The 16,205-nt window shown below is 35.0% G+C and overlaps 1 protein-coding gene across 1 annotated transcript in view; it reads left to right on the top strand.

The window, feature by feature from the left end:
* Positions 1-16,205, top strand: part of LOC149067595 (adenylate cyclase type 3-like) — a 90,080-nt gene that overhangs the window by 14,755 nt on the left and 59,120 nt on the right. Inside the window, exon 2 of the mRNA XM_089252448.1 lies at positions 14,128-15,059. Within this exon, the coding sequence (XP_089108574.1) occupies positions 14,397-15,059 (663 nt within the window). The 5' untranslated portion in view covers positions 14,128-14,396. The remainder of the gene's footprint in view (positions 1-14,127; positions 15,060-16,205) is intronic.

Here is a 16,205-nt window from a genome sequence, read left to right as displayed (position 1 = left end):
TATTTCACCAACTAAAAATTTATAGTATTCATTCTGCAGATCAGAAATTTCTGTTTGTTCTTCAATAATATATCCTGTTATCGCAATTTTTTCAGCATTCATTTGGGGATATCCACGTGTCAAGGACATCTTGTTTTCCATGTTTTTTTTTCGGATTTTAGTCTTTTATAAAGGTTACAATCTGGATGTTTTTTTTCCTTACAATAATTTCCATTTATGCCATAAAATACCCAGCCGCTACTAATAGACCATCTCCTTGAATAGAAGAAAATTACTTGCTGTGAGATACATTCGCATGTCTCTTTCTTGGTCAATCAGAAACGTCTCGTTCCACAAAAAAATTTATTTTCAACATTGAGATGAAAAAAATCAAAGCCAATGAACATACGTATTCCATAAAATTACAACGTTAAGACCGAAGAACAAGAAAAGTTAATGTCAAAATCTAAAATGTTCAACCCAGTGCCTACAGGTATTGTAAAATAAGTTTCCTTTATCAATCGAGTTCTTTAAATATACAGTGTGATTATGTTTAATTCCTTTGCCGCATTTTACTAGCGAAACGTTGATCCTAGAGGCATACTTCCAATTAGAAAGATTATCCAAATAACATATAAAACTCAGATATGACATTCATGTTGCAAAGGGTTGTATAGTTATTAAAATAAAAAATATATTTTTTATACGGGAACTGTGTCCTAAAAAACTCAACTACAACGTTGTTGCCTTATTTCTCTTGAGGCCAACAACAAAAGTTCCGCGTTTCTAAGTGCAATATTCGTTAAGATGTTTTTGAATTCAAAAATCGGAGGAAAGGTGAAAAAAAACAGCATAAAAAAAAACTAAAGGACAAGCTCATTATGCTGTTCTTTTCTAACTTTTCTCCGATTTTTGAATTCAAATATTTCAACGAGCATGCATAATAAACCACAACATTGCTCTTAGAAACGTGAAATGTTTTTTGTTAGCCTCAAGACAGACAGAGCAACAACTTTCTAATTAGGTTTTTGAGGACCAGTGTCCGTCTAAAGAATAAATGTTTATATATTTCAATAATTATACAACCCCTTGTAATATGGAATGACGTGTCTAAAGTCTACACGTTATTTGAATACTTATGCTAACTGGAAGTATGTCTCTAGGATCAACGGTTCGCCAGTAAAATGTGGCAAGAGGGGAATTTCCTTAGGAATGTGCGTAAATCTAAAAAAACACAAACGGTATAGTGGAATCCTGTTTATATGACTCTCATATTTAAATCACATTTTTGGCTTCAATCGCCATTCATTCATATACATTTTAATGTTGAAATATTTCATTTATTCGGCGCACAACTTCAGGGTCTGGCACTTTGGAGGAATCTCGCACTGACGGTAATGAAAGAAAAATATATTAAAAGAAATCCCAAATTTTCTCACCCTGTTTCATCCAAAATCTTAATATATAGAGGAATCATAAAAACAAATGTTTGCTTCAGGTAACTAAAAGTATTTTTGTTTCTAGTTGGGGACCAAAGGAACCCAGAACCTCGAATCAAACAATGAGGGCCGAAATTATTGAAAGCGTTCACCAATTCTAGAATTATTTATAAAACTGCTTCCAAATTTCAATTAATTTTGGAACTTTCTATTGAAACTTTCTTTTGGAACTTTTGGAACGATTCTGGAACCATTTTTTCATTAGATTCTAATGAAAATTAGAACTTGGAATCATCTGAATTGATTAGCAATTTCAATTTAATTGTTAATTAATCAATATTAACTTCCCTTAATTGGAATTTTATATCTTTCATTAATTTACATTTAATTATATGTGTTAATATTTTTTGTATGAATATTTCTCAGCATTCCGTATCTTCTGTAATAATGTGTGAATCTTCTCCGAAGACGATTCTCTCCCCTATCCTACAAAGTATATAATATCAGAGCTAAAAAGACTCCCCCCCAAACATTTTTGGGGCTCTCGAAATTATCAAGACGCCACTAGCCTGCTAATATTTTCGCACCTAGCCCCACGTCTTTCAAGGGTGATCCTGGGTTCAATCGCATTAGAAAGATTCTCTCAAAATCAATCAGTCGTAATAAATCAAGGTGAATTATACAAAATAAATTTAGGTTGATTTTAAAATGGTTTGAAAATCTCTTGGCTTTAAAGCAGTGTTTCCCAAAGTGGGTAATATCACGCCCTGGTGGGCGATGGAATGGTCCAGGGGACGATAAAAGCTACGGATTTAATATAGGATCGTATGGGTTCACTTGAGTTAGGGGGCGATGGGAGAAACATTTTCTGATGAGGGGGCGATGGGAGAAACATTTTCTGATGAAGGGGCGATGAAATAAAACATTTTTGTGAAACTATACTTAAAGCAGTGGTACTCAACCTTTTTTTTTACTCGTGGTGCCCCGTAGACCAATTTTTTAATTATTCATCAAAGTTAATGATTTATTTTTACTATTTAAAAATATTTATATCATTTTTTTAAATTTCACTGGTTTTTTTTAAATTTCGGAGGGGCTTCGCGCCCCTGGAGAGTGCACAAGGAGCCCCAAGGGTTCCGCAGAGCACCGGTCGAGAACCGCTGTTTTAAAGCATTAAAAAAATCGGATGAAGGTTTTTATGGTTTTTCGATTTCTTAAAACCACATTTTTCAACTATGCGCACATAACTCAAAATAATTAACCACTTTAAAACAAATTGGCAGTTTTATTTGCATTGAAACAACGATTAAAATGAAGTGAAGATTTCAGATCGATACATAAATATTTGATTTATAAAAAAGAAATAAATTCAGTTTATTTGAATTTCTGATATTTTAATTTTTAAATTAAATTTTAAATAAGAATGAACCAATGAAATTTTAATCTTTTAGTTCATTTTTTATGAAAAATGAAGTGTTTTCTTCATTTTAATTTCAATATAACTCGGTGTGGTTATATTCACGTCATGTCATTTTATCATGCACACAAGATGGTTTCAATGCATTTTTTAGAAAAAATTGCAAAAAATTAAGTTAGAGATACGTAAAACTTTATACAGGTAGGATAGCATACTGTCAAATCCCGTTTTAACGAATACTGTTATTGTGAAAAAATATTGTTTTGACGAAAACGTTTCTAATCCCCCAGATAAGTTCACATAGGAACACTGCATACACCTGGAATTCCTTTATTACGAGATTTCGTTATAACGAAATGATTTCCGGTCTCTTGGATTTCGTTATAATGGGATTCGACTGTATATAATTAAACATGTGTACAAAATTTAAAATGAATCAATATTTGAATATAGTATTTTTACTGATGTTTCGACTAGAGAATAGTTTTTCACCATGTTAAAGGGTATGAGACCCCACCTAAAAAACTCACGAAATTATATCACAGAAACAGGAAAAACACGAAAAATGGCGGGAAACAAAGAACCAATTATTCCCTCCTATACGAGCACGTGAGCAAAGAAATTGATTATCGACAAAAAAGCAACGGTCACAAACCTGGCGAAAGTACAACGAAAATGAAATGAGAGCGAGAAATAAAATTTAAGTCGACCGAAAATACACAACGAAAATTAAGAAAGTTCGAAAACGAAAATTGAAGAAACACTTATCTCGCGAATCCTGCAATGGAAGTCCTAAAAATCCAGTGACAAAATCAAACTAAAGAGAATAAACTCACAATCTAGAAAAATAAAGAAAACATCGCAGTGTTTGATCCAAAAACAAAAAAATACGCTAAGTAAAACTCACGAGAACGAAGAAAAACGTCCATTATTGGATTGCCATTTCTGCATCTTCGTTTATTTTCCTCCTATCAGGTTGGGGTTTCCAGTCATACATTCCTATGTGATTCTGTTTTGTTTTTGTGTTTTCTACCTCCCATAAAAGTTTGTAACTTCAGTTTTGAATCGCCCTGTATAGTATTACTTATTAGTTTTTTCTTTCGTGATATATGCTTTTATATTGGGCTGCTGTATTTCAGTCATATTTGACATCCATATTTTTTATGGGAATCTTTTTTCAGTCACCTCGTTGGACAAATTGTCTGTTGTGGCTTTTTTGTTTGTATTGGTCTATTTATCTTAGTACAGTAGCTTCTCGATTTATCCCAATATGTTTATCGTATTTCTTTTTCAATGTGTCCATTGTGTTAGAATTCCCGACCCCGATGGAAACCTATTCCATTTATCCGCAACTCTATTCCATTTATTCACAACATACTGTCATAGGATAGCATATTTAATGAAGAATATGTGTAAAAAATTTGAAATAAATCAATGGTTAAATGTTTACTGATATTTCGACAAGAGCATAGAGTTTTTCACTATGTAAAAAGTATGAGACCTCTTAAAAATCTCTTTCGATGGCTTAGTGATTTTTTTATGATTCTAACATCGAAAAATTTCAATTGCTGAATGAGATGTAATGTGTGTGTAAAAGAAAAAGAGCCTTTTCTGTGTAAGAAAAGGCGTTGTTCTTGCTTGGTTGTCCTGGTGATTTCAAGGTAGAACTCCTAAAAAAAATAATAATAATAGTCAAGCGTTTGCCTTGTCTCCAGCTTCTCCAGTTTCCTGGGCGAGCTGAAGAGACGTCGTTTGTTCGGTTCCCTGTGACGCAAGGAGCGTTGTTCCTTTCTTTATAGATATTCTTTTTACTTTTATTCTCCAAGTCATTAGGCGCGCGAGCTCAACAGAATGAAACACTCTTTGCAAAAACAACAAAAAAACTACGTCCACTTGCGCAAAGCTTACCAACATCTCTATAATGCATTAATACGCTTATTTCATTATGCTTCGTTATTATCCGATATTACGAGACAGATCGTTCGTAACATTTCAATTTATTACGAGCCTTAGTTTGGTTATGTCAGTCTCTGGACACAATCACAGCTGCAGACAGGAATGATTCGTCGTTTGGACATTGCAAAAGGTGGTGGTGGCCACCGCCCTAAGTATTACTTTCGTATATTGTTTGATCCACCCACTCGTTGTGCTGATGAATTAGTTCTTGGAAAGGAGAAATAGATGATGAAGAACATACACGTTAACCTTCTTTGTCAACGATGATTGAATCAACAAGCTATATAGAGCAGCATATACGAAAAACTAGCTAGATGAAGAGATAAAGATGTTTAGGAAGGGAAAATTCATCTCTGCCCTCACGGGGACTTCAGTCAGAACCACAGTCTCTCGTATACCGGACGAGTGCTCTACCACTAAGCTGTGAAAACAGATAGAATAGTCCCTCCTTGGAGCGTGAGGTATACAGGATGTCTTGTAATTCCTAATTCTGCATCTCATCAACCGTTTGAAGTAGATGTATGGTTCTAATTTAAAAAAAGCTTAAAATGTGTTCGGTACACTCTGTGACAGTTTCTAGAGTGAATACACAGTGTATCACGAAATAAAAAAATCTAAAGTTTTATACGGACCCTTTTTCCTTTTATTTCCAATTAGAAAGCTTTTGCCCTGTCTCTTCTGAACCCAACAAAAACATTCCCTGTTTTTAACTGCAATATTCGCTGAGATGTTTGAATTAAAAAATGGGTGAAAAGTTTGGAAAGACCAGCTTAAATGAGGAAAAGGAGCGTTGTTCGTTAGTTTATGCTGTTCTTTCCCACCTTTCCTCTGTCTTTTGAATACAAATATCTTAGCGAATATCAGCAGATATTGCACTTAGAAACATGACAATCTTTTGTTGGACTCAAGAGACAGGGCAACAAGTTTCTAATTGAAAATTAGAGAACAGAAAGACCATGTGGATATTTAGATTTTTTTTATTTTGTGACACACGGTATTTTTACTTTTATAATCAGCACAAGATAATTTCTGTACACATTTTTAGCATTTTTTAAATTGGAACCATACCTCTACGGCGAACGATTGATGAGATAAAGGTTGAATTAGGACTTACAGGACATCCTGTATACATATATGTAGAATGACTCCGTGCAATGGACGGCGGCAACATTCCGCTAGTAGTTCGCAAATGACATAAAGGCCACCATATGGCGACGAGTATTTCGTGAAAGTTACTTTCATAGCGTATTAGTAGAGCACTCATCTAGCATACGAGAGAACGAGGTTCGAATCCCCGTGAGAGCAGTGATGAATTTTAATTTCCTAAACATCAATATCTTTTCATATACAGCCAGTTTTCCGTTCATATTAACAAGTGGAGAGGACATTTTTCTCTACATACATAACAGCGTTTCTCAACCTATGGTCCGCAGGCAGACTTGATAATTCAATTCTAACTGCGTGAAAAATTATTCATTTGTTGTAATTGATAGTAATTAACAAAATATGAGTTAAAATAAAAATTGTACCTTCATACTTAGGTTCATCATACCTAATCAAAGAAAATGCTAGTAATGGCGATCCTAAACACGATATATCACCAATTATAACCAAAAAATGCAATTTACAACAAATGTACTAATTATTGCTAAAATGGGCGAAAGGTGGGAAAATAATGGGCATAAATACTACAAATTGCAATAAACAAATATGTATTTGATGAAAAAAACATTCAAATGAGTAGATGACTATATTTTATTGAGAAAAATAGGAGGAACTGGGATCGTAAACACGGTAAAATACGAGACGTCACCAATTGTCATCAAAAACTTTGTCACGAGTCCAAAAAATCCCCAATCGCTGAAAAACTGAGGAAAAAAACGTTGAACCTGGAAAATGTGTAAAACGAATATTTGTATCTATTATCATAATAAGTTATGGAAACGCTGTTTATATTCGTGATTTTTCTAAACATTATAAATTCAAATCAGCATCGTTGAAAAAACGGAAACAAATGTATAAAAGAAATTCAGAACAACTTAAAATACAGAAATGTCCCGTAATACGGGACACAAGTTGTCCGTCGAATTGTTTCAGACATTTTACTGGTCCTTGGGTTCTGAAAGGTTGGGAACGCTGCTAGATAGGATATTGCTTCCATACCTGTTTGGTTTGATGCTTCAAATCTGAAGAAAAAAAAATACTTGCCATACTTGCCATCCGCACAAAAATATTAATTTTAAACCTTTTTTATAATTTGTATTTCAATCCAAAAATATTTGCGGCTGTTCTCCGCGTTTAGATGTTTTTTTCTTCAATGTTTGGCATTCATTTCGTTTCTCAGTGGGTTGCAGTGAATAGAAGAGAAACTATCTTTTTCGGTTTCTATTTTGGTTTTGGCTCGGATCCACGCATCGCCATTTAGATCTGTCTCTGTGAAAGACCGGAAATTCTTGCACGTATAGACTTGGTGTGTATCTTGACAAAGTTACTAATAAACCACTTGCTACGTTTCTTTTGTCAGCCAAAAAGCACTTGTTGAACATACTCCCTTTCTCTTTCTCATACGTTTGAGTGTGTGAGAGTTTTAGAATTCGACTGCGCACTTTACGACATCCAGCCATACGGATGGATACCCTCGAAAATTCTTGAACTTTTTTTTTTTTGAAATTTCGAAATGAAGATTCCACTAAAAACTTTAGATATAGAACATAAATGCAGTGATACCTCAGCTAACGAAGATGCTTCTTTCCGGAATCACGTTCATTAGCCGAAATCTTAGTAAGTCAAAACGTGATTTCCCATAGGTTTCTATGGAAAATCGTTTGATTCGTTCCAGCTTCTGCCCAAAATTTAAATATAAGTTTTTTAAAATGCCAAAGAAAAATTATAAACAAGACAAAACATTGACTGAAGGCTAAAATAAACATCCTCAATATTGGATAAAGGAAAATCTACAGGAAGGTATTCTTATTTTACACTGACGTACGCGCACACACAACCAATACCAGGGGTTTAGTTACTAAAGCTTGTGTTGACACAACACAGACGATTTCGTAGGTGCCCATCCATTTGTGATTTGATCGGCTCATTTATGGTATGATACATGCAGATACAAAAGATCAGCTCCAGACTCTTCAGTTTGATGATCAGTCTTGCCCTGAAAGAAAGCACGCTCTAAAAACATGGACTTCTTTGTTTTAATTGCATTTTCTATTAGCTAAATCTTTCATTTTACTTGAGATGGCTCAAAAACTTTCAGAATGAGAAGCGCAGATACATCTGGAAAAATATTCCGAGGAAAACATGAGTTAATCGGACTCAAGTGAAACCAATTCTGGTGATGATTGGCGCTAAAATTCAGCTCACGACGCGGCTGTTTTATGTTAACACGTGCACCCATATCAACAAAAATGTTCGTTAACCGAATCCGCATTCGTTAGCCGAGGCATAAAAATCACGGAAAAATGAGTGGTATTCGAAAAAATGTTCCTTATCTAACAAAAAAACTTAGTTTTGAGAAAAACGCATTTTAGTGAAAAACATTAGCAAGTGTATATATATAATGCCTGCCAGCACACACACACACACACACGCAGTTTATATTAAAATATTTAAAAATATATTTTTAGCACATGTATGCTAAAGGTAATGTAATAGGATGGACCATGAACTTTTAGTACACCGCCAATCAACCGCTTTTACAAGGGGACACCAGTATCGATTGGTGAGGGACAATGCAAGGTTATGGTTTCGCAGGGAATTTTTCTCTAATAGGGTTGTTAATAAATGGAATAGCTTACCCCCGGAGGTAGTAAATTGTAACACAATTGACACGTTTAAAAAGAAATACGATAAACATGTTGGGGTAAATCGAGAAGCTATCCATTCTTAGAATAAGACAACCATAAGTATTCTTTATGGGCATTGTATAATATTTTATCATGTGTATATATTGTTTATAATTTGTGTTAATTGCATTCTTAATGGGGTTGCTGTATTTTTGAAACATATGACATCCATATTTTTATGGGCATCTTTTTATCAGCCACCTCGTTGGGCATTTTGCCTGTTGTGGCGTTGTATTTGTATTTGTATTTGTATTTATGTAGAACAAAAACTTGAACATAGTTAGACGCAGAAAATTTCATAGTATTTAAGAATTGCAAAATGTGTTTTTTGTTAAATTTGCGTACACCAAACCCTCCTGTACTCCTCGGAACCTAGGTGATTCGGGATTAGGGAATCTTCCGACTTATGGATCCACTTTTTGTCTAGTTCCAAGTTTTCATATTTGAAGCAGTAATATACCTCTTTGAGCACTTTAATTCATATTTTCCTTTGAAAAAAATTAAGAAGGCAATATATATGTGTGTAATGTTACAGAGACAATTTAATTAAGACCATAATGTCTTATTTACATACCGTTCTTACATACCGTAGAAAAAAGTTCTTTATTCTTTGAACATTTTTTGCAGTCATTACTCGGATCCTGATAAAAAACTGAATATGTTATTTTTTTTTTTGTCTCCGAAGATTGTATAAGCTAGATTTTCCATGTTCTTCACATAATATTTGTACTGGTGTTTCACGTTCTAGCTTTTCTCAAAAGTTCAACTTTCTCACATTTACATATTTAAAACATTGTTTTCTTTTGCAGTTTGTACCTGCATTTGACTTACGATATGTTTAAAAATTCACTTAGATAATCACAGGAGAAAAAAATAGAGCGCTAGACCAAGTTCTAAAACACCGAGGTTACTTCTACAGTTCTGACAAATGAAATGAAGAAAGAATAGTTTTCGATAAACGCTGACTTTCTCTGACTAATCGCATCCATTGAGACACACAGTTGCCATCGCTGTTTCCCAGAAGCCCGAAAACCCCAGAGAACCCCAACAATAAGGGGTACAAAAAAGAAATAAAAAGGTAAATTTTTTTTTTTTGGAAAAGGCTGAAACAAAATTTAGGTAAACAAAAAACATGAAATGTCCCCGGTTAAAAAAAAAAAACAACAAAATTCGCCGAAGTGTCCGGATTATGGATCCATCTAGATCATGGGTGTCCGGATTTAGGAGGTCCTACTATATATATGTTACTGCCAAAGTCTGAAGTTGGGCTCGGTCACTTCACTGAAGTGGCCAGCCCAGTTGACCCGGCAAATGCCCGAAATTCAGGCTTTCGCCAGGCTTTAGTCGGCCCCTATATATATCGATCCCTATGATTCGGGATCATCGCCCCGTTGATGTATTTTTTTGTGATACTTATGACCATTTATAGTTAGCCATAGCTAACCATAATTATTATGGCTAGCTATGGCAACCCTAACGATCAAAGGAATCTGAATATCGATTTCTTAGTGATACATATATAGGGATGTATAGGGTTTAACATATAAGGGCCGGCGAAAGCCCAAATTTCGTACATTGGCCGGATCAACTGGGCTGGCCACTTCACGAAGTGGTCAACTTCGAGCTTTGGCAGTAACATATATATTTAATATTTATTAAATTCAATTCCAGAGAAAGGATCTCGGTCTGGGATTAGGATAGGAGTTCTCTGTATAAGACGGGGAGGGACACACAAGAAGAAAATATTGCCAAAGGGGGCCCACTGGCTGAAAAAGTTTGAGAAACACTGTCATCGACTAATAAAATGACATTCATCTTGATTTCTTTAACGTTACGATAAATATTTCTGCGAGTGTGACACAAATATTTTTACATTTTTTCCACATACACAAAAAATTAAGTTTTCAACGAGTCCACCAAATTTTCAAAATTTGATAAATTGAACAAGAATAAAACCGCTTACTTTTACACCTAATGACGATTTCTTTTTCAGTGTTTGTGATTCCACTTATATTTTTATTTTTAACTGCAATTATTCTGTATTTTACGCTCCGTGTGCAACTTATTTCTGAGCAGACACATGACATTAAGAAAACGTGATAATGATCAGCGAAGTTATGACTTACAAGTAATGAACTTTGTAAATGAAGTGAGAAGAATTTTTTTATATTTGTTCGGTAGCTTCCTTTTTTCGATCTAAACCTACAGCATAAATCGCCTTAACAGGGATGATTCGTTGTTTTTAACATCGCGGGATATAAAAAAAAGGTTCTAATGAGTCTTGAAATAAACGCTCGTACACTCTAGTCCATCTTAATTTACTCTGTCAGAAAACACAGTAGAACTGCTGCTGGCGGAAGTTAATATCGTAAGTATCTGTGTCAAGATCTCTTCGCGTTCTCTCTAAGAGATCTATAAAAGATCTCTTCGCGTTTTCCTAAAATCATTCTTCCGCTTTCCCGAGGCTTAGTTCGTCCTGGACTGGAGTATGCTGTAAGGATTTGGAGACCATACCTACGGAAGGACATAACACTTAGTTGAAGGGGTACAGAGAAGAGCTATGCGTGTCCTTATTGGCACACGGGGTTTCATTTTTTGAATATGTTTACATTGGATGAACGCAGGTGTCGGGGAGATATGATCGAAGTGTTCAAAATTTTCAACGGGATGGATAGGATGGACCACGGGTTATTTATACACCGTCAATCGACTGCTTTTACAAGGGGACACCAGTATCGATTGGTAAGAGACGATGCGAGGTTATGGTGTCGCAGGGAATTTTTCTCTAATAGGATTGTTAATAGATGGAATAGCTTACCACCGGAGGTAGTAAATTCTAACGTAATTGACACGTTTAAAAAGAAATACGATAATCATGGTGGAGTAAATCGAGAAGCTATCCATAGATAAAACAACCATAATTATCCTTTATGGGCATTGTATAATATTTTATCATGTATGTATATTGTTTGTAATTGCATTTTTAATTGTGTTGCTATATTTTTGAAATGTATGACATCCATATTTGTTATGGGCGTCTTTTTATCAGCCACCTCGTTGTGCATTTTGCCTGTTGTGGCGTTTTTTATATATGTATTTGTATAAGTCTGTTTCCTCCTTTCTGTGAATAGATGGCAATGCACTTACTTGTATCATGATATTGAACTAGCAACTGCTACTAGCCCAAAACAAAGTATAATACGGCTCTCTTACTCGATGCCACCTTCTTTCTTCATTTTTCTTGAATCTTCCTTAGTAATTCAAAGTAAAGAACTCCACATAGTGCACTTTCTTTGCTGTTTTCTCACTAGACGTGGATTCACGTGTGCTTTTAATAGATGAATCTGTCATTGACTGCAAGCAAAGAACAAGAAGCAAAATACACAGAAGACGTTTGTTGTGGTCCAGTCTATCGTTATGTGTATTCACTTTCTTCGCGCACTTTTAAACAGCATCTTAATGATTTTGCGAGACAGCCATCTGTCATCGAATAACAGTGGTGAAGAATACCCCGTGTTGTTTGAGAAAAAGTATTTAAAACAAAAAGGCAAGCTGTGGTTGCTCTTGTGATGATGCCTGGTTATCAATAAAGAGCGTATGGATAGTGTTAGAAGACCAGTTTCATGCACTCGAAACTTCATTTTCTTCAAATAATGAAGTTTTTTTTGTGCAAAAATATTTTTAGAATAAGATCTTCCAATTTTATCGTCTCGAATATTATTACCTTTAACCCTTTAAGCAGTTTTTGAAAACTTTTCCTGATCCGCATTATAACTGCCAAATTGGAAATCACTAAACCCTCTGGAAATCGCCAACTAATTTCAACAATTTTTCTTCCCGATTGCGAGCTGATAAATGCTTCCTTCCCCCAATACAAAATAATAATAATAAATTAACAACGAAGAGAAAAACTATTTACTATAAAAGCTATTGACAGAACGTTTTCTGTTATTTATGCTATACGTAATGATAGTATACTATCTTGAAGGGAAAAGAAAAACACTGTCTTTCTTCTCTTCCGCTATCAGACTTTGAACAAAAGCTGACTACGCACACCTGCAGTTAATTGACAGGACAGGGGGGACATGTTATCAGGGAAATACTATTTTACATAGCTAGCTGGGCTCGTCGATGCCGAAATAAGAGCTTTTCAAGAACTCGAAATATTTCGGGATACCCAACATAAAGCAGATTAAATTAGACGAGATATCTCCGGATTGCCACTGAGAGGGCTGAAGTTTAAATAAACGAACTTAAAATTATATTTTCAATTCGTTTAAATGGTGATCTTGAAATATTTTTTCTGTGCTGTTAAAAATTCAATGCGTTCATTGGCATCTAAACCAACTATGCGTATGTGGTAAGATCGGTTCTCCTCATCATTACACTACTGTGATTGCAAATTTATTAAACGATTTCATTTCCCCACATCAAATGAAGCAAATATGAAACACTTGAAGGAGCAAACTTCTTCATAACAAAAACGCAGCAAAGGGACTGACTGCATCGATTGATGCACAGTTCCCGGGAAAGAAATATAACGAAGTTTCATAATAAAAAACTAAGGCAACAAGGCCACAATCATTTGTATAATGCTGTATAACGATGTATAATTGTTGTATAATGTTGCTTATGTTATGTCACCTACATTATTTTAATCTTATGTATATGCTACTGCCAAATCCCGAGGTTGGCCACTTCGCGAACTGGCTGGCCCAAAATATCCACAATTCGGGCTTTCGCCGGTCCCTTATATATCGATCCCTATGTATCTATCCCTATGATTCGCGGTCATCACCAGGTTGGTGTATTTTTTTGTGATAATTATGAGGCCATTTATAATTAGCCATAGCTAACCTTAATTATTGTAGCTATGGCAGTCCTAACGATAAAGGAATCTGAATATCGATATCAGTGATCCATATGCAGAGATATACAACGATCGACATACAGGGGCTGGTTAAACCCCAACGAAAGCCCGAAATTCGGACATTGGCTGGATCAACTGGACCAGCCAGTCCGCAAAGTGGCCAACTTCGGGCTTTGGCAGTAATATATGTGCAACATTTAGAGAGAAATAGTAATAAAATTCCAACCCAACCTTTACGGCAGATATCATTTCCAGTGAGACGTCTGGGTTGGGGTCGAAGTCGAAGAGAGGCATCTTAACAGGTGTGTCAGTGGGGTCCGAACCAAACCGGGTTTTCCAAATCATTGAAAATTAAATTGCATTAATTCTAAATTTTTAATAAGTTTTTCATTTCTTTCTTTAATATATTATTTTATTTTGTTATTGGCAATTCCACATTTAGTGTTTTACCACTAAAAGAATCTTTACCGAAGCGTAAAAGGTTCAAAAATGCTAAGATCCCGAGCTGATAAACTCGTTAAGACGACCCTGACTGTATTTATTTCTTTTCGTACGCTACGATTAAAATTTTATTTAAGGGATGAAATATAGGATTGCTGTTTTTTTTTACTCTAGGATAACGAGGAGACATCAATTTATGTAAGGATCGACCATTATAACATTCATCTTTTTTTTCTTGAATTTTTGGCTGATTTTTTTAATTTTGTGGTGAACGTTACATTTGACACATATTGAAAACGAGAACAGATAAAATATAAAAAAAGGAAGATATGTTCCGAAATAAACGAGCTTGTTAAAATGAGAACAATTGTGCATTTTATACTTTTGTGTTAAGTATCAAGGAGATAATAAACGTTATATTATTGGCTGGAAGTTTTTAAAGTATGGCACAAACGGGTGAAGACGAATCTTGTTCAGTAAAAGTGAAGGTTTTTGAAGAAGATAAACCCCCAAGTCGAGGCAATCGGCGGAAAAGTAGACTGGTATCGAAACAATATTCGTTTTTACGCAGGCCAGAATTCCATTTGAATCATTCTGGCTTACAGAGACTTTTACCTCGATGCCTACGATTCGTTTTCGCCGATAAAGAAGCCGAAAGACTTTATAGAGAGTATTGCCGTAACGAAAAAAACAGTGATTTAAGGTCACTGCTTCTGATCATCATAGTCATCACTGTGTCATTATCTTTACTCTACGGGACAAGCAGTCCACGGAGCTTCATCCCACAGATCACAGTTTGCGTAACCATCTTTGTTCTCGCTATATTGGTACTATTTTTTTGTTGGAGGAGTGAAAGGATACCTGCCAAATTCTGGACATTCATACCTTCGGCTATGTGGGTAGTTCAAGCCGCTCATATAGTGTGTGACATGCCTCTACGTATCCCAAGCGACGCTTTGGCATGGCTCTTATTATACACGTACGCAACATACGTCCTTCTGCCCTTGCCCTTGGGAGGAAGCATGACATTCAGTCTCCTACTGGCACTTCTTCACTTCATGGTAGTGGGCATCGCATCTCCAGCGCATCAAAACTTTGGAATACAAGTGAGCCCGGTTTTCTTAATTCTCTTTTTCCCTCTATAAAATACCATATTAATTCTATTTTCTATTAATTTTTCTTGTAATTGATAGCCTAAAACTCTAATGATCTCACCAAACAAATGAGAATGTTCATGTTGAGATTCGTGACTTGTAGTTAACAGGCGTCAAATGATAACCATGCAGTATTTTATTTGGACTTTATTCGCTTTTTTGGACGTTTGAAGGATAAATGGGGATCTGTGATTAATGCTATATCAATGAGAGAAAAATAAAAAAACACAAAATTTCATTTGTCGATGAGGAAAGCATTTATAATGACACTTAATCACGGTTCTGGAATATTTAGAAACTTTTACCCTTTGCTTATATTTTTCAAGACTTTTATCAATCACTCGAGACTAGAAAAAGAAATTAATTCTCAGTTAAACTAGAAATGATTGCATTGTAGTGGAAAGATATCCCATATATCCGGCAGTACAGTCGAAAAAAAAACAAAAGTCAATGTAAATATCGCTGCCATTAATTCTGGAAGAGGAACAAAAACGAATCGAATGAATGCGTGATGTCTCTTAGAGAAATGGAGATCTAAAAGAATTTGATTACTTCTCTGAACTAATCCTCAAAATCAGCTTACGAAGCCTTTTCCTGTAATAACAGGAGAAAGATTTTTTTTTCTTTTTACTCCTTCACGTACTTTTCGGAAAAGTTCGTAGTTTGACGATGGAAAAACATAAAAAGTAAATTTGGAGGTGTGTTACGATAAGATCAGCCGGAACGTCGAAAAGAATTAAGCGAATTCGAAATAAAACACATTGGGCTAGGGGAGACGTTTCAATCTACTACATACATACAAGTAGGAAAAAAAAACAGAAAGAAACAGCTTGTCGAAGCATGTGCTCAAGCACGAACCGTAACAATGTAAGCATTTTTTTTTTTTTTTGTAATCATTGGAAAATTGCGAAAATTATGTTGAATGTTTAGATACTTCTAAATATTCTTAACATACAGATTCTACATTAATACTGTGATTTGACTTTTTCTCAGAATTTTTCATTCTTTTTAGAGGTTTCGCGAATAAAATTACGTTATAAATTCAAACACGATAATCTATAGGAAGTTTAATACAGTTCTAAAAAGTACGAGGGTAAA

The sequence above is a fragment of the Pholcus phalangioides genome, unplaced genomic scaffold (assembly GCF_987345545.1).
Source record: "Pholcus phalangioides strain wild (caught in Gottingen) unplaced genomic scaffold, Ppha-v1.0 ptg000029l_1, whole genome shotgun sequence".
In the NCBI taxonomy this organism is placed as follows: Eukaryota; Metazoa; Arthropoda; class Arachnida; order Araneae; family Pholcidae; genus Pholcus; species Pholcus phalangioides.
Note: the sequence above shows the minus strand (reverse complement) of the source record. Positions and strands in the feature narration are given on the sequence as shown.